Source organism: Sapajus apella, unplaced genomic scaffold, assembly GCF_009761245.1.
Source record: "Sapajus apella isolate SASKATOON/1434 unplaced genomic scaffold, GSC_monkey_1.0 scaffold13, whole genome shotgun sequence".
NCBI lineage: Eukaryota > Metazoa > Chordata > Mammalia > Primates > Cebidae > Sapajus > Sapajus apella.
In genome coordinates, this window is record NW_022436953.1 from 5,918,046 (window position 1) to 5,941,689 (window position 23,644).

General features: G+C 46.4%; 1 protein-coding gene across 11 annotated transcripts in view; it reads left to right on the forward strand.

Annotated features, from left to right (window-relative positions):
- Positions 1-23,644, forward strand: part of GBF1 (golgi brefeldin A resistant guanine nucleotide exchange factor 1) — a 135,599-nt gene that overhangs the window by 98,272 nt on the left and 13,683 nt on the right. For 2 of the 11 annotated variants that reach the window (XM_032281429.1, XM_032281433.1), the window contains exons 4-22: positions 236-367; positions 7,034-7,152; positions 7,616-7,724; positions 8,232-8,292; positions 9,382-9,436; positions 10,172-10,270; positions 13,789-13,936; positions 14,269-14,495; positions 15,031-15,199; positions 16,268-16,479; positions 17,119-17,217; positions 17,778-17,972; positions 18,208-18,397; positions 18,987-19,127; positions 19,442-19,530; positions 20,958-21,160; positions 21,894-22,017; positions 22,596-22,721; positions 22,992-23,074. In XM_032281429.1, coding sequence (XP_032137320.1) covers positions 236-367; positions 7,034-7,152; positions 7,616-7,724; positions 8,232-8,292; positions 9,382-9,436; positions 10,172-10,270; positions 13,789-13,936; positions 14,269-14,495; positions 15,031-15,199; positions 16,268-16,479; positions 17,119-17,217; positions 17,778-17,972; positions 18,208-18,397; positions 18,987-19,127; positions 19,442-19,530; positions 20,958-21,160; positions 21,894-22,017; positions 22,596-22,721; positions 22,992-23,074 — 2,581 coding nt within the window. The remainder of the gene's footprint in view (positions 1-235; positions 368-7,033; positions 7,153-7,615; positions 7,725-8,231; positions 8,293-9,381; positions 9,437-10,171; positions 10,271-13,788; positions 13,937-14,268; positions 14,496-15,030; positions 15,200-16,267; positions 16,480-17,118; positions 17,218-17,777; positions 17,973-18,207; positions 18,398-18,986; positions 19,128-19,441; positions 19,531-20,957; positions 21,161-21,893; positions 22,018-22,595; positions 22,722-22,991; positions 23,075-23,644) is intronic. The other 9 variants (XM_032281436.1, XM_032281439.1, XM_032281437.1 and 6 more) reach the window with 7 other exon arrangements.

A 23,644-nucleotide genomic window follows, 5' to 3' on the forward strand; every position in this document is an offset into this window, starting at 1 on the left:
TTTTTTTTTTTTTTTTTTTTTTTTTTTAAGATTCCTAATCTTTTAGATCTATGTACTGAAAACTTTACAGATACAATGATGCAGTGTCCGGGATTTGATTCCAGGTAATCTAGAGGGAAGAAGATCACCCAGCAACAAAGACCTTTAGCCTCATGGCACAAACAAGAAGGACCTTTCTCCAGGGTTTAGCTTTTTGTTAGATGGTATCTCTTCATTTCTGTTTATTTTCCTGCAGAACTGTCTGAGATTGAGCCCAATGTATTCCTTCGGCCTTTTCTGGAAGTGATTCGCTCTGAAGACACCACTGGACCTATCACTGGATTGGCGCTCACCTCTGTCAACAAGTTCCTGTCCTATGCACTTATAGGTAAGAGCTCAGGCTTTGTTGCATGACCACAGTACTTCATTTCCCACCTCTCCCAGGGTGCTCAGGCCTTAGGCAATGAGCTGGTGATAGTGGGAAATTTTTCTCCCACCTCTTTTCTTGTAGAAGAGAAATAGGATTGTTATTCGTTACTCATCATGCTAGCTGACTCACGTTGTTCAAGGTGGGAAGGGCAGAAGAGCTTTCCCTGGTACTTTGGCTTCTCTATGCTTTGGGAGGAGTTAAGGGTGTGGTACCTTACCCTTTGAGATTTGGTTAGGTTTATTTTTAAAGTTATTTTTTCAGACATAATGCATGCACGTTGTAAGAAGACAAACAAGAGGTGATGAAAAGTTAATGTCCCTCCTGTATCTTTCTCAATGCTCCTCCTCCTCCTTTAGGCAAATAGTGTTAACAGCCTAGTTTGAATCTTTCTGTGTGTTTTTCTATATGTTTATAAATGAAGTACCATCCCTTTTTAAAATGAAATAAAAATAGGATTATGTGCTACATATTTTCTTTTTTACACTTAATAGTATTAAATGTACATGATATAGTCATCTGATTTATTCTTTTATATTGTAGAAAATATATATAAAACTTGCCATTTCCATCTTTTTTTTAAATATTTTTTTTTTCTGAGACGGAGTTTCACTTTACTTGCCCAGTCTGGAGTGCAATGGTGTGATCTCAGCTCACTGCAGCCTCCACCTCCTGGATTTAAGTGATTATCCTGCCTCATCCTCCTGAGTAGCTGGGATTACAGGCATGTGCTACCACCCCCGGCTAATTTTGTATTTGTAGTAGAGACGAGGTTTCTCCATGTTGGTCAGGCCAGTCTCAAACTCCCGACCTCAGGCCTGCCTCAGCCTCCCAAAGTGCTGGGATTATGGACATGAGCCACCATGCACAGCTGCCATTTCCATGATTTTGAGTTTACAATTCATTGGCATAAATTGCATTCACAGTGTTGTGTAACCATCACCATCATCTATTTTCCAAACGTTTTTATTACCCCAAATAGAAACTTAACATCAGGCCGGGCACGGTGGCTCAAGCCTGTAATTCCAGCACTTTGGGAGGCCGAGGCGGGTGGATCACGAGGTCAAGAGATCGAGACCATCCTGGTCAACGTGGTGAAACCCCGTCTCTACTAAAAATACAAAAACATTAGCTGGGCATGGTGGCGCGTGCCTGTAATCCCAGCTACTGAGGAGGTTGAGGCAGGAGAATTGCCTGAACCCAGGAGGCGGAGGTTGCGGTGAGCTGAGATCGCGCCATTGCACTCCAGCCTGGGTAACAAGAGCGAAACTCCGTCTCAAAAAAAAAAAAAAAAAAAAAAAAAGAGAAACTTAACATCATAGGGAGTTAACATTAAGCAATAACTCCCCATTTCCCTCTTCCCTCAGCCCCTTGTATGATTTCTTTTAGTGGCTATATAATTTCCATAGTGTAATATAGATATAACACAATTCATGTGCTTATTAATATTTAATATTTAGATTATTTCCTATTGAAGTCATAAATAATGCTAATATAAGCATCCTTGATCACATGTCCTTATTTACTCATTTTACTCATGTATGAAAGATCTCTTACCTTGGGATCCCTGGTTTAAAGACCATGTGCATATTGCATTTTTATAGCTATTACCAGGTTGCTTCCCCAAAAGGTTACATCATTTACATTTACACTTCCACCAGCAGTAATTGAGAATTGTCACTTTCCCACCCTGTCATCAGCACTGAATATTATCATTTTTATTTATTTGTGCCAACTTGGTAGGTAAAAAGTGGTTTTTTTTGTTTTATTTCTTAAGACAGGGTCTTGCTCTGTTGCACCCAGGCTGGAGTGCAGTGGCACAATCACAGCTCACTGCAGCCTTGACCTTCAGGCTCAGGTGATCCTCCCAACCCCACCTCCCAAGTAGCTGGGACTATAGGCACACACCACCACACCCAGCTAGTTTTTGTACTTTTAGTAGAAATGGAGTTTCACCATGTTGCCTAGGCTGGTCTTGAACTCCTGAGCTCAAGCAATCCACCGCCTTAGCCTATCAAAGTACTGGGATTACAGGCATGAGCCATTGCACCTAGCCTTTTGTTGTTTTAATTTCTTGCAGTTGAAACATTTGAATTTCCTCTCCTTCACTTATTTTTTTTTTATTATTGTACTTTTAAAAAAAAAGTTCAGGGGTACATGTGCAGATCTTTCAGGATTGTTGCATAGGTACACACGTGCCATGGCGGTTTGCTGTCTCCATCCCCCCCGTCACCTACATCAGGCATCCTTCCCCACCCTCCTCTGTCCCTCCCCTAGCTCCCACCCCACTTATGTTTTTTAGTTGTTTTTGTTTTTCATGTCAATTTGTAGGAGTTCTTTGTATAGTAGGAATATTAACCCATTGCCTATCGTTAGCATTACAAATATTTGCTCCTAATCTAGGCCAAATATTTCCCCTAACCTATAGGTTATCTCTAAATTTGTTTATGGTATATTTCTTTGGATTCCTTTTTTAGTTGGTCTTGACACTCAATTTGGGAATTCATATTCCCCAATTGGCAGCCCATGTACAAGGATGAAGAACATAGAAAACAGGCAACTGTCTTTGTTTCTTAAGTAGGGAGGCAAGAAAAGATTAGGCTCAGGCTTTAGCTAGCCAGAAAAGGAAATAGTCTTCAGGGCAAGAAAACCCTTTATGTATTCTAGAAATGTTGGATTTGCTTAGCTGATGCATTCATTCCTGCATTCCTGAGCAGGAATCCTGGGTACCAGCTAGCTTCTGAACAGGTGCATCAGCCTCTCCGACACCCTAGTCCTAGCTTCATACTTTTCCTAAACAAAATCAGGCCCAGCCACTTCCAGCCTTGCGCTGAGCACCACCTGCAGGTCATCTCTCTTCACAGCCTCTAGTGACTGCCCCTGCTGTGCCTTTTCCCTCTGCTGACTTGTTGCCGTTACTCTCTCCCCTTCCTGGACTTGGCAGTCAGGCCGGTCATTGGAGACCTGAGGCCAGCTGGTCATTGGAGTTTCCTGTGGTGGGAAAGGAGAATGCTGGAGGTGGTGATTGCGGTGAGCATCAGAAAAACAGCAGGAAGGAGTGTATGACAGCCAAAAAAGCAAAGGAGATGGGATTGGCAGATTTCCCTCAAGTTGGCTCCAGAGTAGCCAGAAGAGGAGGACATTTTAAAGAAGGGTTTAGGCTGTTCTTCTAGAAGAAAACTCCCACCTCTTGATTCTATGATCCAAGGTTTCAGAGATTATTTGAGATCCTCCTTTAAGGACCGGCCTTTCGTTTGCCCCCATACAGTGGCCAGACCAGAATTTTTGTACCGCTGATTTCATGGCTTGCTAGCAAGCCTTGCCTATGGTTCTAAAGACTTGTCACTCTTGTCTGCTTTTTTTATTTTTGTTTTTTATGGGATTTTTTTTTTTTTTTTTTTTTTTTGAGACAGAGTCTCACTCTGTTGCCCAGGCTGGAGTGCAGTGGCATGATCTTGGCTCACTGGAACCTCCATTTCCTGAGTTCAGTCAATTCTCATGCCTCAGCCTCCCAGGTTGTTTGGACTACAGGCATGCACCACCATGCCCAGCTAATTTTTGTATTTGTAGTAGAGATGGGGTCTTGCTGTGTTGGCCAGTCTGGTCTCAAACTCCTGAGCTCAAGCAATCTGCCCACCTCGGCCTAAGATTACAGATGTGAGCCACCGTGCCCAGCCCTTACCTGCCTTTTTAGAAAATTAACTTTGCTACTTCATTCAACCTCAGGGGACAAGAGCCACAAAGAGATCAGTAGAGCGTAAACCACCTTAACCAAGTCTCTCTGAACCTATTCTGGCTGGGGGATGGAAGGAGTGCCTGATTCAAAATAATAAGTTAGAAGATACCTTAACGAGAGAGATTGCTGAAAGAGAGGAAGAAATGGACCCCCAGGAGCCTTGTGAGATGGGAACAAGGCTACTATTCACTTAGCTCTGAAATGCTACACAACACTGAAAAGGACCTGGGTTTCCTATGTGGGCCCTGGTGGCCTGGGTAGGGACTGTCAGGCAGGGCTATGAGATAGAGACTAGGACAAGGGCCTTGAGAGTATGGGATTTTTGTGTGTGTGTGTGCTGATTGGGAGAAATGTGGAGAGTTGGTATGATAGGAGGAGCTGGGTCACCCCATTTTATTGTATGTCATGAAACTGGCTTTATTCTGCCTGACCTCTACTCACAGAGCTGAGTAGAAGGATGCTATAAATAGGACAAAGAAAAGTCTTGATATGGTGTCAGATGCTAATGAGGACAGAATAAAAAGAGGAAAACATTCACAATTAGTAAGTCTTCTGGCTTATCATTGCAAGATAAATGTTTGGGGGCCAGGCATGGTGGCTCACACCTGTAATCCCAGCACTTTGGAAGGCCTAGGCAGGTGGATCACTTGAGCCAGGAGCTCAAGACCAGCCTGGACAACATGGCAAGCCCCATCTCTATAAAAAGTACAAAAATTCACCTGATGTGTTAGCACACACCTGTAGTCCCAGCTACTGAGGAGGCTGAGGTAGGAGGATCACTTGAGGTCGAGGCTGCAGTGAGCCATGATCACACCACTGCACTCCAGCCTGAGTGATAGAGCAAGACGCTGTCTTAAAAAAAAAAGTTCTGCCGGGCGCGGTGGCTCAAGCCTGTAATCCCAGCACTTTGGGAGGCCGAGGCGGGTGGATCACGAGGTCAACAGATCGAGACCATCCTCGTCAACATGGTGAAACCCCGTCTCTACTAAAACTACAAAAAATGAGCTGGGCATGGTGGTGCGTGCCTGTAATCCCAGCTACTCAGGAGGCTGAGGCAGGAGAATTGCCTGAACCCAGGAGGCAGAGGTTGCGGTGAGCCGAGGTTGCGGTGAGCCGAGATCGCGCCATTGCACTCCAGCCTGGGTAACAAGAGCGAAACTCTGTCTCAAAAAAAAAAAAAAAGTTCTTAGGCATCTCCTGAGCTTTAGGCTCAGGAACTCCCTCATTTCAAGTACCAGGAAAAAGAATGGGCTAGGCACGGTGGCCCACGCCTGTAATCCCAACACTTTGGGAGGCCAAGGTAGGTGGATCACCTGAGCTCAGGAATTCAGTCTGGCCAATGTGGTGAAACCCCGTCTCTACTAAAAATACAAAAATTAGCTGGATATGGTAGCAGGCAACTGTAATCCCAGCTACTGGGGAGGCAGGAGAATTGCTTGAACCTAGGAGGCAGAGGTTGCAGCGAGCCAAGATGGCGCCCCTGCACTCCATCTAGCCTGGGTGTCAGTGTGAGACTCTGTCTCATTTAAAAAAAAACAGCAACAACAATATCTTATAATCCCTGCTACTAAAATTAGGAGGTGTTCCTGCATTACTCCATGCCACCTCTGGAGCAACTTTCTCTGTTACTCACAAAGCTTTATCATATGCCTGCCCTTTCCCCTTACTTAGGTTCCCCTTTTAGAATTAAACAGCCCTGGAAAGGATCCTTCAGAGCAGCAGACCTAGGGCAAGAGCTCAGCAGGGCCCTTGTAGACCTTGATGGTGACAACTTATTTGGCTATTCCTCCTGGCTGTTTAACACATGAATGGGAGCTGAGCTCCCCTCTTAGTGGCGTTTGTGTTCATTTCCAGGATGGTGCTCGTTGTCTGACCTCTAACTTCTCCCCGCTTATTCTGTACAGCTGAAATCCTCCCTCCTGCCTACTCCCCAGCTAGCCAGCCTCCAGTCCTGTTTAGTTTATCTCTTTTTCTCTCCTAGTGCCTGTTTAGTTAAGCTGGAAACAGGATTCTTGCTCATCGTCATATTACTTTAAATAAGAATAAAACTAAAGAAGGGGTCTTTGGGCCCCAGGCACACCTGTAATTCCAGCACTTTGGGAGGCCAAGGCAGGCAGATCACTTGAGGTTGGGAGTTTGAGACCAGCCTGACCAACATGGAGAAACCTCAACTCTACTAAAAATATAAAATTAGGCCTGTGTGGTGGTGCATGCCTGTAATCCCAGCTACTCGGGAGGCTGAGGCAGGAGAATTGCTTGAACCTGTGAAGCAGAGGCTATGGTGAGCCAAGATCGTGCCACTGCACTCCATCTTGGACGACAGAACAAGATTGCGTCTCAATAAAAATAAATAAATAAATAACCAATTGGGAGAAGCTCAGATGCAGTCATGTCTGAGGCATAGGGGATATGAACAGTTACCCTGCTTGGTGTCTTCAAGCCAGGACTAAGAGGAGAGGAGAAACAGCCAGGCTACTGGCTGCCCTTTCATTCTAGAGACCAGACCTGGCAGAAGTTTCCTAGGTTTCTTAAATTTTCACACCTTCCCCCAGGCTAGTTAGGCGTAGTGGCAGGTGCCTGTAATCCCAGCTCCTTGGAAGGCTGAAGCAGAGAATTTCTTAAACCAGGAGGTAGAGGTTGCAGTGAGCCGAGATCACACCATTGCCCTCCAGCCTGGGTGACAGAGCCAGCGAGACTCTGTCTCAAAAAAAAAAAAAAAAAGAAAAAGAAAAGAAAAGCCAGTTACAGGCAAAAATTCTCATGTAGCTTAAGGAGCCACAGGTTAAGGAACTGGAGAGGAAACACTCTCAAAGCAGTCCCTAGACAGGCTGCCTTACCTTTTCTCTCTCTCTTCTCCACATCATTTAATCTTTCCTTTTTCACTGGAGTAGATCCCACCCATGAGGGCACAGCAGAAGGCATGGAGAACATGGCAGATGCTGTCACCCATGCTCGTTTTGTGGGCACGGATCCTGCCAGTGATGAAGTTGTCCTGATGAAAATCCTTCAGGTGAGTGAGAGGGAAATAGAAATTAAGCTAGTGGCCAGGAACTGGTGCCGTGGGTCTTACTCTGACCACAGCATGAAGCTGTGTTTTGACTCCACTGGGGCTTAGGGGAACTACTTTGTTTCCAAACAAGCAACTGGGGTACCCAAAGTAAAAGCTTTTCCTAAGGAAAATCATGAAAAGCTTTATATGAAATGGTATCAAATACCAGAAGCCTTAAATGCACTTGTACCTCTGGCAGACTGTATTTGTGCCATCCATCTGTTGGGCTCATGGACTAGGGCTAGAATGAGTTGTGAACTATGTCAGGGTCATAAAAAGTGAAGAAACAATTCCCAAGACAAGACCCTTGGAGACCTCTCTACCAAGCTGAAGTGAGGTCAGCATTCTTGCTAACCCCTCTCTCTTATCCCCGAGTACCTCTCAGGACCTGTTTATCACAGTAATTCCTTCTTCTTCCTGATAGGTTCTACGGACTCTGCTGCTAACCCCAGTGGGTGCCCACCTAACCAATGAATCTGTGTGTGAGATTATGCAGTCCTGCTTCCGGATCTGCTTTGAAATGAGGCTCAGTGGTAGGTGCTTGGATATTAGCCCCTTCACCATTCCTGGGGCCAGTGTCTGAGTATGAATACCAGAGGGCTGTCTCTGAACCTCAGAAAGATGGAAAATTCAGGACTCCATCCTGTCTAATGGAACCACAGGGGTCTAGAAGAAATCTCTGTACTTGACTGTTGTGAAGCTAGAATAGAGACCTCAGCCCATTATGCCAGGGCAGGAGTTGGGATGGATCCCAGACTGACTTAGCCCAGGCACCAAATCACCCTCTCTTGGGGTTTCTGGGATTGACATTAGCCTGCAACCCCCAAGAACACATCGATCCCGCCCCTTTTTTCCCTGACTCAGTAGTGCCACCTAGTGGGCCACTGAAGTTATGCCAGCCAGGCTGAGCTGGAGCTGGTTTTAATAAGTTTGGCATAATCCTTGGTAAACAAGGTTTGGAGGGGAGTCTGCTCTGAGAACCCTCTTGATAATAGCACAGCAAGTAATGACACCTGTGTTATTTGTTTTTGCCTGTGCAGAGTTATTGAGAAAATCCGCAGAGCACACTCTCGTAGACATGGTGCAGCTGCTCTTCACAAGGTAAACCTGCTGCTGTTTGCTTCAGCCCGGCTGCCCAGGCCTCTTGAGTCTGCCTGCTTCCACACAGCCACGTCAGGGACCTGGCCAACCCCATAGCCACATCAGAGGCCACTGGGATTATGGAAGGGGGGTAGCTCCCTGGGTCCAGGGTTACTGAGCAAGGGAGAAGCAAGAGAGAGCTGATTTGGCCTCGGGGGAGGCAGAGGGTTATTTAATTTAGGCCAGCAGACCTCATTCTGCTTCACAAATTTGTGTCTGTTTCTGTGCAGGTAGCAGCTGGGAAAGGGAACCCAGAGAGGAAGCCAAATCAAGGGAGCCTGATTTCTGTGGGAGAGGGCCAAGGTTAGGGTGACCAGCAGTTGTGATTTGCCTGGGACTATACTGATTTCAGCACTAAAAGTTCTGCATCCTGGCAAACCCCATCAGTCCCAGGCAAACCAAGATGGTTGGTTACCCCTAGGTAAGGCCCTCAGCGTAGGGCCTAGGAGGCCTTTTTATACTAGGCCTAACTACCTATTTTTTGCACCTCCTTTCAACAGACTCAAAGAAGAGTTGAGACAATGGCCTTAAACCTTCCCTTGGGATTTCTTTTTCTTTCAAATCTGTAGATAATAATTTTTATTATCTATAGACTAGACTGCCTTTGGAGCCTGCTGCAAAGAATTTTTGGCTCCTCAGGCTCAGATTTACTGTTTTCAAAACTTCAAACTGCCTGTTAATTCTTCCCTTTTGCCCAGTCTCCTAGGGTTTTGATAGACTGCCCTCTCCCCATCTCTTGGCAGCAGTATTTGCCAATTGAATATAAGCAGGAAGGGATCAGTTTCAGAATAAAAAGAGCCTCTGCACTCCAAGGGCACTTACTCACCTCACTGTCACAACTACCTCCTTTTGTTCATGTCACACATCCCCCGATTCCTGTGGCTCTTTGATGAAGCTCTGAAAAGGGTGAAATTAGTCTGCTTCTCTTTTGTAGCTTTTTCTAAGACGAAGGGCATGCTCTGGCTGAGAGCACCTTTGGTTTGTGGCTGTTATGAAGGGGGACATTTGTCATTATCCCTGATGACAGTCAATGGATTCTCTATCTTATAGGTTACCTCAGTTTAAAGAAGAACCCAAGAACTATGTGGGGACCAACATGAAGAAGGTATGATTGAGACCTGATCTGCTGTCCCTCATCCAAACCTTAATCTCCCAACTTCAGTGCCTTGGGGTAACCTTGCTTAGCAAAGATATGTTTTTGCCTAGACAGGTCTGCTTGGAATCTAGAAGTAGCTCTGACTCCTTTAGTGAGAAATGTATTCTCTCCCAGATAAGTCCCTACCCCAGCGTTTCCACTCTGGCCTACCTTTGAACCACCACGTAAGCTGGTGAGTCAGTTCTTCATGGAAACTGCGTGATACCCATCAGTCTTGGCTAAAAATGTATGTTGACAAAGATGAAAGTCCTGCCATCCCCTCAGTACTGCCATCCTCTTATCAGCAAGTAGAAGGCCTAGAGAGGCTATGTCCCAAATCCTACCTCACTGCTGAATTAGACTGGGCTGCTCATGCTTGTGCTAGTCTGCTAGCAATTAGTCAAGCCTGACTCCAGACATTTAAGAACCAAAGGGTTCTTAAACTGCTAGGAGAAGAATGGTGGGCAGGAGAATGGCTTCTTTCTATCTTGAACTGAAGCCCTGGACTTCACAGGCCTCTGATGAGGATTCCACTTGCAGCCCTAAAAGGTTCTACTTATGGAGATGACCCTTAGCTGTGTGGTGCATGCACCTGACCTTTCCCTCTCCCCTGCCATCCATCCCCATTCCTGCCCTGTGCCCTGTTGGTGCGTGTCTGAGTTTATTTCACTTTGTTTAAATCGTGCGTTTGCCTGTCTTTCGCAGATATCTCCATGTCTCCTCAGCAAACTGGAGCTAAGTAGTGGGGAGCAGACCAAAGCCCTGAACCAGTTAGAGAGGGTACTACTCTTTAAGAACCTCAAGGTCTCTCTCCCTCTCTCCCCCTTCCTCTTTTTATTCTTTAAATGTTTATTTTTTATATGTAACACCTGGGTCCCATTTCCATTGTGTAGAGCACAACTTACCCCTCCCTAGTAACACAGCATGGCTTTGGAAGAGTTGCACGTGATTGTAGCTTTGCAGTGCTGGGAATTCTCCTGGGGCATCTGGTTGCCTAGAGACAGGAGAAGGAAGCCTTGAACACCACATAGTTAGCCTAGAGAGCCTGGGGTCTGCTTTTTTCCCGTGGGGAGGCTTCAGATCTACCATTTCTAGGGAAACTATAAGGGATCTTCAAGCAAGAACCTTCCCTCTTCTAGCTTCTCCTTGTCCCAGAGCTGGCATAGAGAGATTAAGCACAGTCCTCAGCACTATCTGGATACCTGGACTGGATTTGGAGGGAAAGTGTAGTCCATCTAGTTGGGATCTTTTTTTTTTTTCTTGGTTACCATTAAAGGGGTCATTCTAAGGATTAGAACTCTAGATTGATGGAAAGAAGCCAGGTGCCAGGAGAGCCCAGGACACAGAATACTTTGGGATCTGCAAAGATGCCCTTTGTCCTCTAAAAGTCAAGGTATAGGGGAGCTTAGGGGAGGGATCCAAGCTAAAGATTACCCTAATCTGCATATACCTGCCTTAGGAAGAAAGAGGAAAGAAGGAGGTATGGGCTGTCTGGGCTATCCATCACAGGAGTGTGCATGCTAAAGGTGTGGTTGTGGACATACAGGTCATTGAAAATAAAAAACTCTGTGTGTGTACACCTAGCTAGATAGTCCATTGGCCTGTGTTCTCTTTGAATGCATTGTGTCATTTCATTTATGTGGTTGCATAGTCTCAAGCTGCAGCTCTCATTAGTGGCTATCCAGCATGTTGCCATGATTATTAACCTGGGACCTGCTCCTTTTTGTAAAGCTTACACTGTCCTTTGGAATACAGAGTCATACAGATAAGGTAGTGTAGAGTTCCATGAATACCTACTGCCCACCCCCCACCTTCGGACTTTAGGAGAGGGAGAACAGCCATACGTTTTAAGGGCTGAGGCATTTGTGAGAACTGGCAGTATCTTGGCCCCTACTACAGCCAGGAGGCTGAGAACACTCATTGAAATGACCAGGTTGGAGCAAGCTTTGCAGAAGATAGAGAAGGAAATGTGAAAAGCTGATCCTCATATGAAACGGAATCTAAATGACTGACTGGCTTCTCAGTGGAAGTAGGATTGCCTGGATTCCCTGAAATGGGGGAGCCTCCTGGAGAAAAAGGCTACCTGATAAAAGTAGATCCAGTTCTTAGTACTTTTGGGAGCTCAGTGATAACTGCCAATAGAGCCAGGAGGTCCCTCATTGATCTCTTGGCTTCGTGCCCTCCTGCATGTTTGGCAGACTCTTCTCCCAAACATTTTTTACCATGAACTTGATCCAGTTGAGCTCCAGTGGTTCCTGGAGAGAGGATCATTTTGCTTCCTGCTTAGCCATGGTGCTCAGTACGCCTGAAGCTCAATTCTAGGCATATGACTGCAGGCATTTTGGAGATGGAGTATCTGGAAATATAAATTCAATGTGAGGCTGTTGCTATGTTACTAAGAGCTGGGGAAAGGAAGGGCTCAGCTCTTCAGCCTCTTCTTTATTGGAAGGAGCTATGAGTAGGAATGGAAGAATTATGTGGTTTCTAAGCAAAGAATCAAAGGTTACCCAGGTCCTGAGAGCAGGGGGGAGCTTGAAGAAGGGAGTCTATCCCTAACTATCAAAAGGAATTTAACAGGCCATGGATAATATGGATATATTCCGCCTTTAGGAAGAAGCAGAGAGAAAAGTGCTGCAACCCTCTCAAGAGTCATTCTAATGGTTCCTGGAAGAGCATTGCCATTACCCAATCCAGGAATGGTCTATCGGTCTAGGAATAGTTAGAACGACTCTGTAGAGGGACTGAGTTCAAACCCCAACTGAGAAAACATCAGGGCTTAGAAAACAAAATGGTCCTAAACAAAGTAACTTTGACCTTAGAATACAGGAAATAAATAAAAACACAGATTTTAGCATAGTCAACAGGTGATTGAGATTGTCCCTTGCCACTGAAAGGAAGCTATAGGAAGAACAGAAATATAGCAAGAGGGAAGTAGAACAGAGCAAGGAGTCAAGGAATCAGTGGCCTTACCATCTGACAACATAAAACTGCATTTGGAAAGACCAATAGTGAGAGGGACAGGTGGTCTCATTGTTACAACAAAATTGGGAGTAGCAGAGAGCGCAGCAGCAGCATGACATGACCATCTATCCTGAACTCCACAAAGAAACGGGGAGGCAACTCCTTCCTTAACTCCAAGGAATGAGCTTTTGACTAGTCTGATACAGAAATTCCAGGGAGGGCTGGGCATGGTGGCCCACACCTGTAATTCCAATAGTTTGGGAGGCTGAGGCGGGCAGACCACGAGATCAGGAGTTTGAGACCATCCTGGCCAACATGGTGAAACCCCATCTCTACTAAAAATATAAGAATTAGCTGGGCATGGTGGCATGTTCCTGTAATCCTACTCAGGAGGCTGAGGCAGAAGAATCACTTGAACCAGGGAGTCAGAGGTTGCAGTGAGCCAAGATCACACCGTTGCACTCCAGCCTGATGACAAAGCAAGACTCTGTCTCAAAAGAAAGAAAGAAAGAAAAATTCCAGAGAATAAGAGATATGTTAGCTGGGTGTAGTGGCTCGCACCTGTAATCCCAATACTTTGGGAGCCCGAGGCAGGCAGGTCACCTAAGGTCAGGAGTTCAAGACCAGCCTGGCCAACATGGTGAAACCCTGTCTCTACTAAAAATACAAAATTTAGCCCGGCGTGGTGGTATACACCTGTAATCACAGCTACTCGGGAGGCTGAGGCAGGAGAATCGCTTGAACCCAGGAGGTGGAGGTTGCAGTGAGCCAAGATTGTGCCACTGTACTCCAGCCTGGGTGACAGAGCTAGACTCCATCTCAAACATAAAAAAGAGATGTTTATGGTTTAGGCCCAGTCCACACAGCAATAAGAAAGCTAGGACAGGAAAGAATAAGCTCTCATAGTTGGATAAAACTACAAGTAGGAGGCTGCTCTACAAGCTAGTTGAGGAGGAAAGCCGGGAGACCTGTAGATCTGAGTGTCTGGGCAAAGGAGACCCTGCCCTTACCCTTTCTGCAAGAGGGTCATGCATTATCCACAGGACTCAGGATTTCCTGCTTAATGTAACACTTAGGACCCAGGGAAGCAGAGTGATAAGTGTGAGGGCTGGCCCTACCAATGAGTAGCCCAAAAACAGAATGTCACTTTCCACATGGAGGCTGCCACGCCAACCTGTGAAGTGGTAAATGTAGAAGCCAGGCTAGAAGAGTAGGAATGTGAACTGATGGTCTAAAGTCCTACTTTAGCACAGATACGGGGTATAGCTTGTTTTCTAGAGACCAGTAGGACTAAGTGAAGGGAGATTTCTAGGGATAGTCTTAGTTTGAATATCAGTGCTAATGGGGTATGATATTTCCAGCTGAAAATGAGAGCAGGAGGCATGAGTGATTCATCCAAGTGGAAGAAACAGAAGAGATCCCCTCGGCCCCCACGCCATATGACCAAAGTTACACCAGGTTCAGAGCTGCCCACTTCCAATGGAACCACCTTATCATCTAACCTCACTGGTGAGTGCCCTGGACTGCTTCCTCTGATTAGACACAAGAAGAACTCCTTTCTCTCTGAGGGCTTTTGAAATTGAAGACCAACCCACTGAGGGGCTTTGGTTTTTGTGCTGAGAACAAAAAGGGAAACTCCAGGTCAAATCAGACTGTGACCATTCAGCAACTCTGCATGACTTAAGGTTGTCCTCCTTTCGGAGGGACTCTAACAACTTTAGAGAACAATATCTGAAAAGATAAGCATGTAATCTGGGAAATGGAGCCCCTGGTACCATGGAGGTTGTGTTTTGTTTTGCCCACAGCCTCTCTCTCCTTCAAGCTTCACATACTTTTCTTGGCAGGTGGCATGCCCTTCATTGATGTGCCCACTCCCATCTCCTCTGCAAGTTCAGAAGCTGCCTCAGCAGTGGTCAGTCCTTCTACAGACAGTGGCCTGGAATTCTCCTCCCAAACCACCTCCAAGGAAGACCTTACCGATCTAGAGCAACCTGGCTCTCCAGTGTGCAGCACAGCTACAGAGCCTGGGAGCAGTGAGCTAGGTGTTCCCGAGCAGCCTGACCCCCAGGTATGGCTTTGATTTTTAAATGTCCCTCTTCAATATTCTGTGGGAATTGGCTTGATCCTTTGGATCCTTTATGCAGGACTTGGGTCAAAAGAAGCTGGGGGTAACTTCAAAAGAAGCTCTGATCTTTCCTATTTCCCAGAATTGGCTGTGCTGCCTAGAAAACTCACAGGATGACTCACTGTGAGAGGTAGCTCATGAGATTGATCAAGTTATGCATACAGGTAGTACTTGACAAAAGGGTTGGAGCTAGCCATTGCTTTTTCTGGAAGGTAATGATCGAAATCCTAAGCCTGTGAGAGCCTCTGTGTCTCTAAGGTTCTAGTCACTGTAAGTCAGTGAAGCCTCAGGAGATGTTTTTCTGAGTCCTTCGTCATACTACTGCTTGAGCCATCTTGCAGTGATTCATAAACTGCTGATCTGGCCCTACATCTGTAGCCCATTAGAGACAGCTTGGAAGATGGGTACTGCGGGGGAGTAAGTTCCAAGTTGCTCTTGCCTCATCCTTCTTCCCATATCTCCCTGCTACTGGTCATAGCAGGAAGGGACCCATGTGGAAAAGTCCCAGTCAGCATCTGTGGAGTCCATCCCTGAAGTGTTAGAGGAATGCACGTCCCCTGCCGACCACTCTGACTCTGCCTCTGTCCATGACATGGATTACGTCAATCCCCGGGGTGTGCGCTTTACACAGTCCTCCCAGAAAGAAGGTGGGTACTCTGGCAGGCTCTGCCTGTTCACCTCCCCAATTCTACCCACTAAGCTGCCTGAGCCTAGACCGTCTTAGACCCAGATACTGGACTACTGCCTGTTGGCCCAAGTTCTAGGCTATTTTCTAGTCAGGAAATGGAGTGAAGCCATAAGACTGTTGGCATGGACGGAGCCCTTCGCTAACTTATACTATAGGGAGAAAGTTTGATGGGCAATAGAAAGCAAGAAGGAAGAATAAAAAGCTTAGGATCTTTGGCCGGGCGCGGTGGCTCACGCCTGTAATCCCAGCACTTTGGAAGGCCAAGGCAGGTGGATCACAAGGTCAAGAGATTGAGACCATCCTGGCTAACACAGTGAAACCCCATCTCTACTAAAAATACAAAAAATTAGCCGGTCGTGTTGGCATACGCCTGTAGTCCCAGCTACTCAGGAGGCTGAGGCAGGAGAATCACTTGAACCTGGGAGGCGGAGGTTGTAGTGAGCTGAGATCACAGCCTGGGTGACAGAACGAGACTCTGTCTCCAAAAAAAAAAAAAAAGCTTAGGACTTTTAACAGAAAGGTAGGATCATTAATTCTGATTTCATCCAGAAGTAGACTAGTCTTACCTCCCCAGAAAAAAAAAAAAAAAAAATTCTTTTTTTTTTTGGTTGTTGTCCAGGCTGGAGTGCTGCTGCCCACAGCTAACTGCAGCCTCAACTTTCTGGGTTCAAGCAATCCTCCCACCTCAGCCTCCCAAGTAGTTGAGACCATAAGCATGCACCACTGCACTTGGCTACTTTTTAAAAATCTTTTGTAAAAGATAAAATAAATAAATAAAATAAAAATCTTTTGTAGAGATGGGGTCTCTCTATGTTGCCCGGGCTGGCCCCAAACTCCTGGCCTCAAACAATCCTCCCACCTTAGCCTCCCAAAGCACTAGGATTACAGGCATAAGCCATCACACCCAGCCCTTTTCCTCAAAGGGTTCACTTACCTAAAATTACCTTGCGTAATGCAGAGCAGGCTAGCCAAAGCCAGCAGATTAGTTGTTTTATAGCAGTCTCACTCTCCTCCTGGCCTTCCCCAGGCACAGCTTTGGTCCCCTATGGTCTTCCCTGCATCCGTGAGCTCTTCCGGTTCCTCATCTCCCTCACCAATCCACACGACCGCCATAACTCAGAGGTTATGATTCACATGGGACTGCATTTGCTGACAGTGGCCCTTGAGTCAGCCCCTGTAGCCCAGTGCCAGACCCTCTTGGGCCTCATCAAGGATGAGATGTGCCGCCACTTATTCCAGGTAAGACAAGATTACCAGAGGGGCTCAGAGCCTCTCTCAAGGGCCAGGGGAACACAGGGAGGTTTGGCTGATTATGCAAAACAGTATAGGACCTAGGAGAGCATCTCCCTCCCAGTTGGCCAATAGTTTTAGTAAGAGGGCTCCAGTAATTCCCCAGGGACTCTGGCAGCCAGAGAGAAATATGGGAATGGCTAGATGTGGAGTTCCCTGGGAGTAGTGGACCTCCCAATGACACTTTCACCTAATTTGCCTCACCTGTCTCTCTTGGTTGAGCCATAAGTCAGCTTCAGAAACCTCACAGCCAGGCTGGGTATGGTGGTTCACACCTGTAATCCCAGTTCTTTGGAAGGCCAAGGCAGGTGGGTCACTTGAGGTCAGGAGGTCTAGACCAGCCTCACCAACACAGTGAAACCCACTCTCTACTGAAAATAGAAAAATTAGCTGTGCATGGTGGCATGTGCCTATAATCCCAGCTACTCAGGAGGCTGAGGTGGGAGAATTGCTTGAACCCAGGAGGCAGAGGTTGCAGTGAGCTGAGATCATGCCACTGCTCTCCAGCATAGGTGACAGTGAGACTCCATCTCAAAAAAAAAAAAAAAAAAAAACAAAACTTATGGCCTACCCTACTCTGATCTCCAGCTACTAAGCATAGAGCGACTGAACCTTTATGCTGCTTCCCTGCGAGTATGCTTCCTACTGTTTGAGAGCATGCGAGAGCACCTCAAGTTCCAAATGGAGGTGAGTTTCTTGACCTGGGAAGAAAAAGGGAAAAAAAAATAGGGTGATATATGGCATCTTCAGTGGGGCTAGCTCTGTCATGCTGCAGGGGTAGAATTTAGGGGCTTTCTGTAGGAGAGTGCTTTTGGCCTCCAGCATTCAGTTCAATCAACTGGCCTCTTTTGTGGAAAAGTTAAAAGAAGACCAGAGGAAACTGGCTGACCCCAAATGTGAGAACTGGCAGGTAACCTCACCATGAATAAGGCAAGTAAGTCAAGCCAGCATTGTCACTAAATTGCAAAAAGGAACTCTAAATAAGACCAGGTCATGTTCACATAGAAGGCACAAAAAGAGCACGAGGCAACTTGTCTGGGACTAGATGTGGTAGAGCCAGGCCTTGTCCTTCAACATGGAGGCCAAAGAGGAGGATGTATTTAGGGGATGGAATACTGTTGGGTGTCTCTTAATACATGCCTCTTGGCTGGGCTTCTGCGTCCTGATTATAATGTTCTTCTAATTTTTTTCTCTTCCTATCTTGAATCCTTTCCCAACCCAATTGGGAATTACTGGGTTATTGCCAGATGTACATCAAAAAGCTTATGGAGATTATCACTGTGGAGAACCCTAAAATGCCTTACGAGATGAAGGAGATGGCACTAGAGGCCATTGTGCAACTCTGGCGCATCCCCAGCTTTGTTACAGAGCTCTACATCAACTACGATTGTGACTACTACTGTTCCAACCTCTTTGAGGACCTCACCAAGCTGCTGTCCAAGGTGCTGAGCACTATAACTGGCCTCTGGAAAGAAGGCTTTATAAAGGAAATCTCCCTGGTGGTGGTGAGGATGCTACCTACAGAGAGCGAACACTTGAGAGCTGGGAAACAGAAAGAAGAAAAGCATTTCTAAGGGCAATGTGCAAGTTAAAAGAGGTTTTGGAAATTTTAGATAATCAGTTAAAGTGTAAAGTGTTCTCCTAACTGCGAGTCTAATGGATCTGTTTACTTTCCAGAATGCCTTCCCTGTGTCTGGTCAACTCTATACAACACACCTACTATCTCTTGATGCCCTGTTGACAGTGATTGACAGCACTGAGGCCCACTGCCAGGCCAAAGTCCTCAACAGCCTCTCACAGCAGGAGAAGAAGGAAACAGCCAGACCAAACTGTGAGGCAGTAGAAGACACCCGAGAGGCTAGCAATAGTGAGAAGCATTTCTTTCTTTGAGGAACCCACGATACTATGCTTATCCCTTCTCTGCTCTCTGAGTCCTTTCTCATGTCCTCATATCACTTAACCCTGGGAAGCTCCCAATTCTGTTTCTGGAGTTTGGCCATTTGAATCATAGGCCAGTCAGGCAGATTAGCAGAACTCATGAACTTCTCCCTTTTTCCTCCTCCCCACTTTGGTTTTTTTACAGAACTATTATTTCTTTATGGCAAGAGAAGAGAATAGAGATTAAAGAATATAGCATTTCTGTCTCCGAAAGCTCCAGGCCCCACCATCCCTTATCCCCAATATCTGCCTCTACTCTAATTAGTCTTCTTTAGCTCCCCCTTGAAATTCAAGGTTGCAGAAAATCAGGGAAAGTGACTGGGTAATCTCTTCATTAAATGAGAGAGTCTAATGCTTGGCTGGGACAGGGAATACTTGTTTTGGCTGGGGTTTGTCCTGGTCATGGCTGGCACCCTGTGTGGGAGCATACAGGTCTTCTGGGCTTGGGATTTAACCTTCCCTGCAGCTCTGCTTGCCTTCATACCCCATAAGTCTTCATGTATCTTCTTTCTTACCAGCTCAGAGAGCAGCCAGCGATGGGAAAGCTGTAGGCATAGCCCCAGACATCCCAGGCCTGCATCTGCCAGGTGGAGGGCGGCTGCCACCAGAACATGGGAAACCAGGATGCAGTGATCTGGAGGAAGCTGGTGACTCTGGGGGTGGGTACTGGGTGTTCATGACCCTCAACTCCCTCACCTGGAAGGCCTGGTGGAGAGCAGAGGGAGGGAGCAGACACCTAGGATTGTAACTAAGCGAGCCTTGGTAGATTGCCATGCCTTTAGACTCAGAGAGAGGAAAGCAAACGTATGGATCCTCAGTTGATAGGACTTCCAGGGAAGTGGAAGACTGGTGAGAACAAGAACATTTCCGAGGCTCCTCCTTGAAACTGGGGAGTATATTGGTGACCTTCCCAAAGTCCATCTGGGTAAAAGAGGTCTTACAGGCTTTTCCCTTCTCTTCTTCCTACTCCTAGTTGACAAAAAGTTTGCCCGGAAGCCACCTCGATTTTCCTGTCTCCTGCCAGATCCACGGGAACTAATTGAAATTAAAAACAAAAAGAAGGTACATACATATATTTCCCAGTGTCCGTCCACCTCTGTCTGGGTATCCAATGTAGGGTTTCCATCTTGGAGGATGAAGATGAGGCAGAGTCAAGCACCTCATTGTACAGCTTCCTGAGGCTAGTCTTTGAACTTGTTGGGACTTCAGCAACCCCCATTTGATGCCCTTCCCTTACTCCTAAGCTATGTAGTTGAGCATACCCTATGTATGCCCTTGGGAAAATGCTATACCAATTGAGAGCCAAGTGTCACTGGTGGCAATGACAGGAACCTTGGGAGTTGGTGTCCTATGGGTCATCGAAGGTTACTGGTCATGTCCAGCCCTAGCATGATGATTGGCAATAAACGGGAATTGACATTTATTCTGGTGCTTTAATAGGGTTCAAATAACTGTTTATATTTTGGGTTTCTTTTTTTTTTTTTTTTTTTTAAGATGGGGTTTCACCATGATGGCCAGGCTGGTCTTGAACTCCTGACCTCAGGTGATCCACCCACCTCAGCCTCCTAAAGTGCTAGGATTACAGGCATGAGCCACCACGCCCGGCTTTGGGTTTCTTAAAACAAAGAGAACCTAACCCTTTCTGGCCGGGTGCAGTGGCTCACACCTGTAATCCCAATACTTTGACGCCTGTAATCCCAGCACTTTGGGTGGTCGAGGCAGGTGGATCACCTAAGGTCAGAAGTTTGAGACCAGCCTGGCCAAGATGGTGAAACCCCATCTCTACTAAAAATATAAAAATTAGCTGGGTATGTGGTGCATACCTGTAATCCCAGCTACTCGGGAAACTGAGGCAGGAGAGTCACTTGAACCCAGAGGCATAGGTTGCAGTGAGCTGAGATAGTGCCACTGCACTGCAGCCTGGGTGACAGAGTAAGACTCCGTCCCAAGAAAAGAAAACCTAACCCTTTCTTTCTGTTATTGCCAGCAAAAATGACTTTGGTTCATATGCGCCCTTGATTGCATGACCGTGACTGGACATACAGAAAGTTGAGTTGCCTCCACAATTAGTCCACTTTGTCCTTCAAACCCAGGGCATTAAGCTAGACAATCAAAGAATCCAAGCCAGGCTAAAAACAAGAGGCTTGCTGTCAACAAATGTCAGGGATGGATATAAAACTGGAGAGAAGAATTATCTAGTCTCTTTCCTCTACTTTTCCCCCCATCCTGAGTTAGAGGAGAGGAACTGTTTTATGTATCTTGAGCACTCAGGAAGGAGTAAAAAGGAGCTCATAAGTCAATTCAATTAGACATGAAGATGGGGGAAAGCTAAGGCCACTATGATCTAGCCTTAGTTCTGGAGTCACTAAGAACCACATCGTAGGAGCTTTTTAGGTGACCAGCTATGGGTGGGCTCTGGTGGACTCCAGGTTGGACTTGTCTGATTTGGTGGCAAAGCAGCTTCTATACCTGTAGTTTTTCTCCTGCAGCTGCTAATCACTGGCACAGAGCAGTTCAATCAGAAACCAAAGAAGGGGATTCAGTTTCTGCAAGAGAAAGGCCTTCTCACCATTCCAATGGACAACACAGAGATTGCTCAGTGGCTCCGAGAGAACCCTCGGCTGGACAAGAAAATGATTGGAGAGTTTGTGAGTGACCGCAAAAATATTGACCTGTTGGAGAGCTTTGTGAGGTGAGGAAGCTGTAAGAAATGTGGGATATAGCCAGGTACGGTGCCTCCCAGCACTTTGGGAGGCTGAGGCAGGCAGATCACTCGAGCTCAGGAGTTCAAGACCAGTCTGGGCAACATGGTGAAACCCTGTCTTTACAAAAAATACAAAAATTAGCCGGGCATGGTGGCACACACCTGTAGTCCCAGCTGTTCTGGAGGCTGAGGTGGGAGGATCATTTGAGTCTGGGAGTTCGAGGCTGCAGTGAGCTATGATCACGCCACTGCACTCCAGTCTGGGTGATAGAGTGAGACATTGGTTCAGAGAAAAAGAAAGAAAGGTGGGACATGGTTAGTGATCATTTGAAAGGGACAGAACATCCCTACCTCAAAGCAGTCTCTGTAAATTTCTTCTGGAGACCCAGGTTGATGTTCTTCCTCTTCCCATCATTTATATCTGTTGGACCTGAAAGGGACACCAACGAGATAGTTTGGGGAGCCTCTCCATTCTGTATGGAGTGCATTGCAAAGGGGTAGAGCAGGTTCCAGCGGGTGAGGGTTCTAGGCAAGAGTCTGTGGATGTAAAAAGTGTTAAGTCTAGGGGTTGTGTTAAGGATGAACAGGAGATACTGCCCCTTTGCTAGAGACCTCAGCCTTCTCTCTTCCAGTAAGAGTAGGTTAGGAGGACAGTGACTAAAAGAGCCTGACATGTACAGCTTACACATTTTTAGCCTCTTCATCCTTTCTTTCCCTATAGCACCTTTAGTTTTCAGGGTCTGAGACTAGATGAAGCTCTCCGCCTCTACCTGGAAGCCTTCCGTTTGCCTGGCGAAGCACCAGTCATCCAGAGGTTGCTGGAGGCGTTCACAGAGCGTTGGATGGTGAGTTTGAGTGTCGGGCTGAGCCCAGGATCCAAGGTCACTTTGACTGAGGGCTGAAGAGTTCAGCTACTGTCTTTTTTCTTTTTTTTTTTTTTTGAGACAGAGTCTCACTCTGTCACCCAGGCTGGAGTGCAGTAGTGCAATCTCGGCTCCCTGCAACCTCCACCTCCCATGTTCAAATGTTTCTCCTGCCTCAGCTTCCTAAGTAACTGGGATTTCAGGTACCTGCCACCAAGCCTAGCTAATTTTTGTATTTTTCAGTAGAGACAGGGTTTTGCCATGTTGGTCAGGCTGGTCTCAAACTTCTGACCTCAGTTGATCCACCCGCCTCAGCCTCCCAGAGTGCTGGGATTACAGGCGTGAACCACTGTGCTCAAGCTGCTGTCTCTTAAAAAGGCAGAGAGCAACATCAGTGACCTTTCCACAAAGAGATCAGCTTCTGTTAAGGAGTTGACAAGAGGCTGGCCACTTTCTGGATGGCACCTTCCCGCTGTACTGGCACTGACCAGTCGGTTGGTAGTGAGGGTTTAATTGGCCAGAGAAGGGCATTGACACAGGTGGGATCTTTGCTTTTTCAGAATTGTAATGGCTCCCCATTTGCCAATAGCGATGCCTGCTTTTCCCTGGCTTATGCTGTCATCATGCTTAATACTGATCAGCACAACCACAATGTTCGTAAACAGAATGCACCCATGACCCTGGAGGTAAGCTTGGGTCCCAGTCAAGGCAAAGAAGACCCAGCACAGCTTTGGAGGTAGCAGGAAGGACATAAGATTTCCAGTGGGCACAATGGAGGGGGTTCTGTCCAAGGGAATCAGGAAGGGCTGACAATCCTAGAAAAGGGACTGGGGTGGGGAAGTGGGTTTTTTCACTTACTTTTTCCTAAGTTCTATTTACTAAAAACCCAGGAGTTCCTTGGGTAGGGCTTCAGTATTGACACAAGGGGAAAAAACTTAAAACTGGCCTATCTCTAGGAGTTTCGCAAAAATCTAAAAGGTGTGAATGGAGGCAAGGACTTTGAGCAAGACATCCTGGAGGACATGTACCATGCCATCAAGTGAGTATACATAGAAAATAGTATAGTATCTCTGTTAAGAAGAAGCACATTGCTTCCTTTCCCAGTTTTTAGAGTCATGTCAGACTGCAGTGACTCACGTGCCCTGGATTTAGCCTCAGGACTTAGTTGGGCAGCCCCCTCTCTGCCAACTCCTTTCTTCCTTAAAGAAACCTGAACAATGTTGGGACTCTAGTACTATAAGCCGGAGTCCAAAGTACTGCTCTTAAGTAGGATATCATGGCCCCATTTTCTGAACTTAAAACAGGTACGTTTTACTGTCTAGCTCACAAGATGTGTTCTCTGTCTGGTAGAGAACTCAAAGTGGGCACTGGAGCATGAGGCCCAGGTTACAGGTCAGAAATGGGCCACTTAGTTCTTTACCGTAAATCAATAAAAGTAGAATTGTTCATCTTGTCACACCAAGTAAGAATGTGAGATATTACTACAGAACTAAGGCCTCACTTAGAGGTAGGCTTTTGAGATTATGGGACACTTCCTTTCTTTCTCCCTGCTCCCACTGGTGGGTGGGAAGCAGACCACTGAGCTGCAATTCTGATGGCTGCCCTCTCA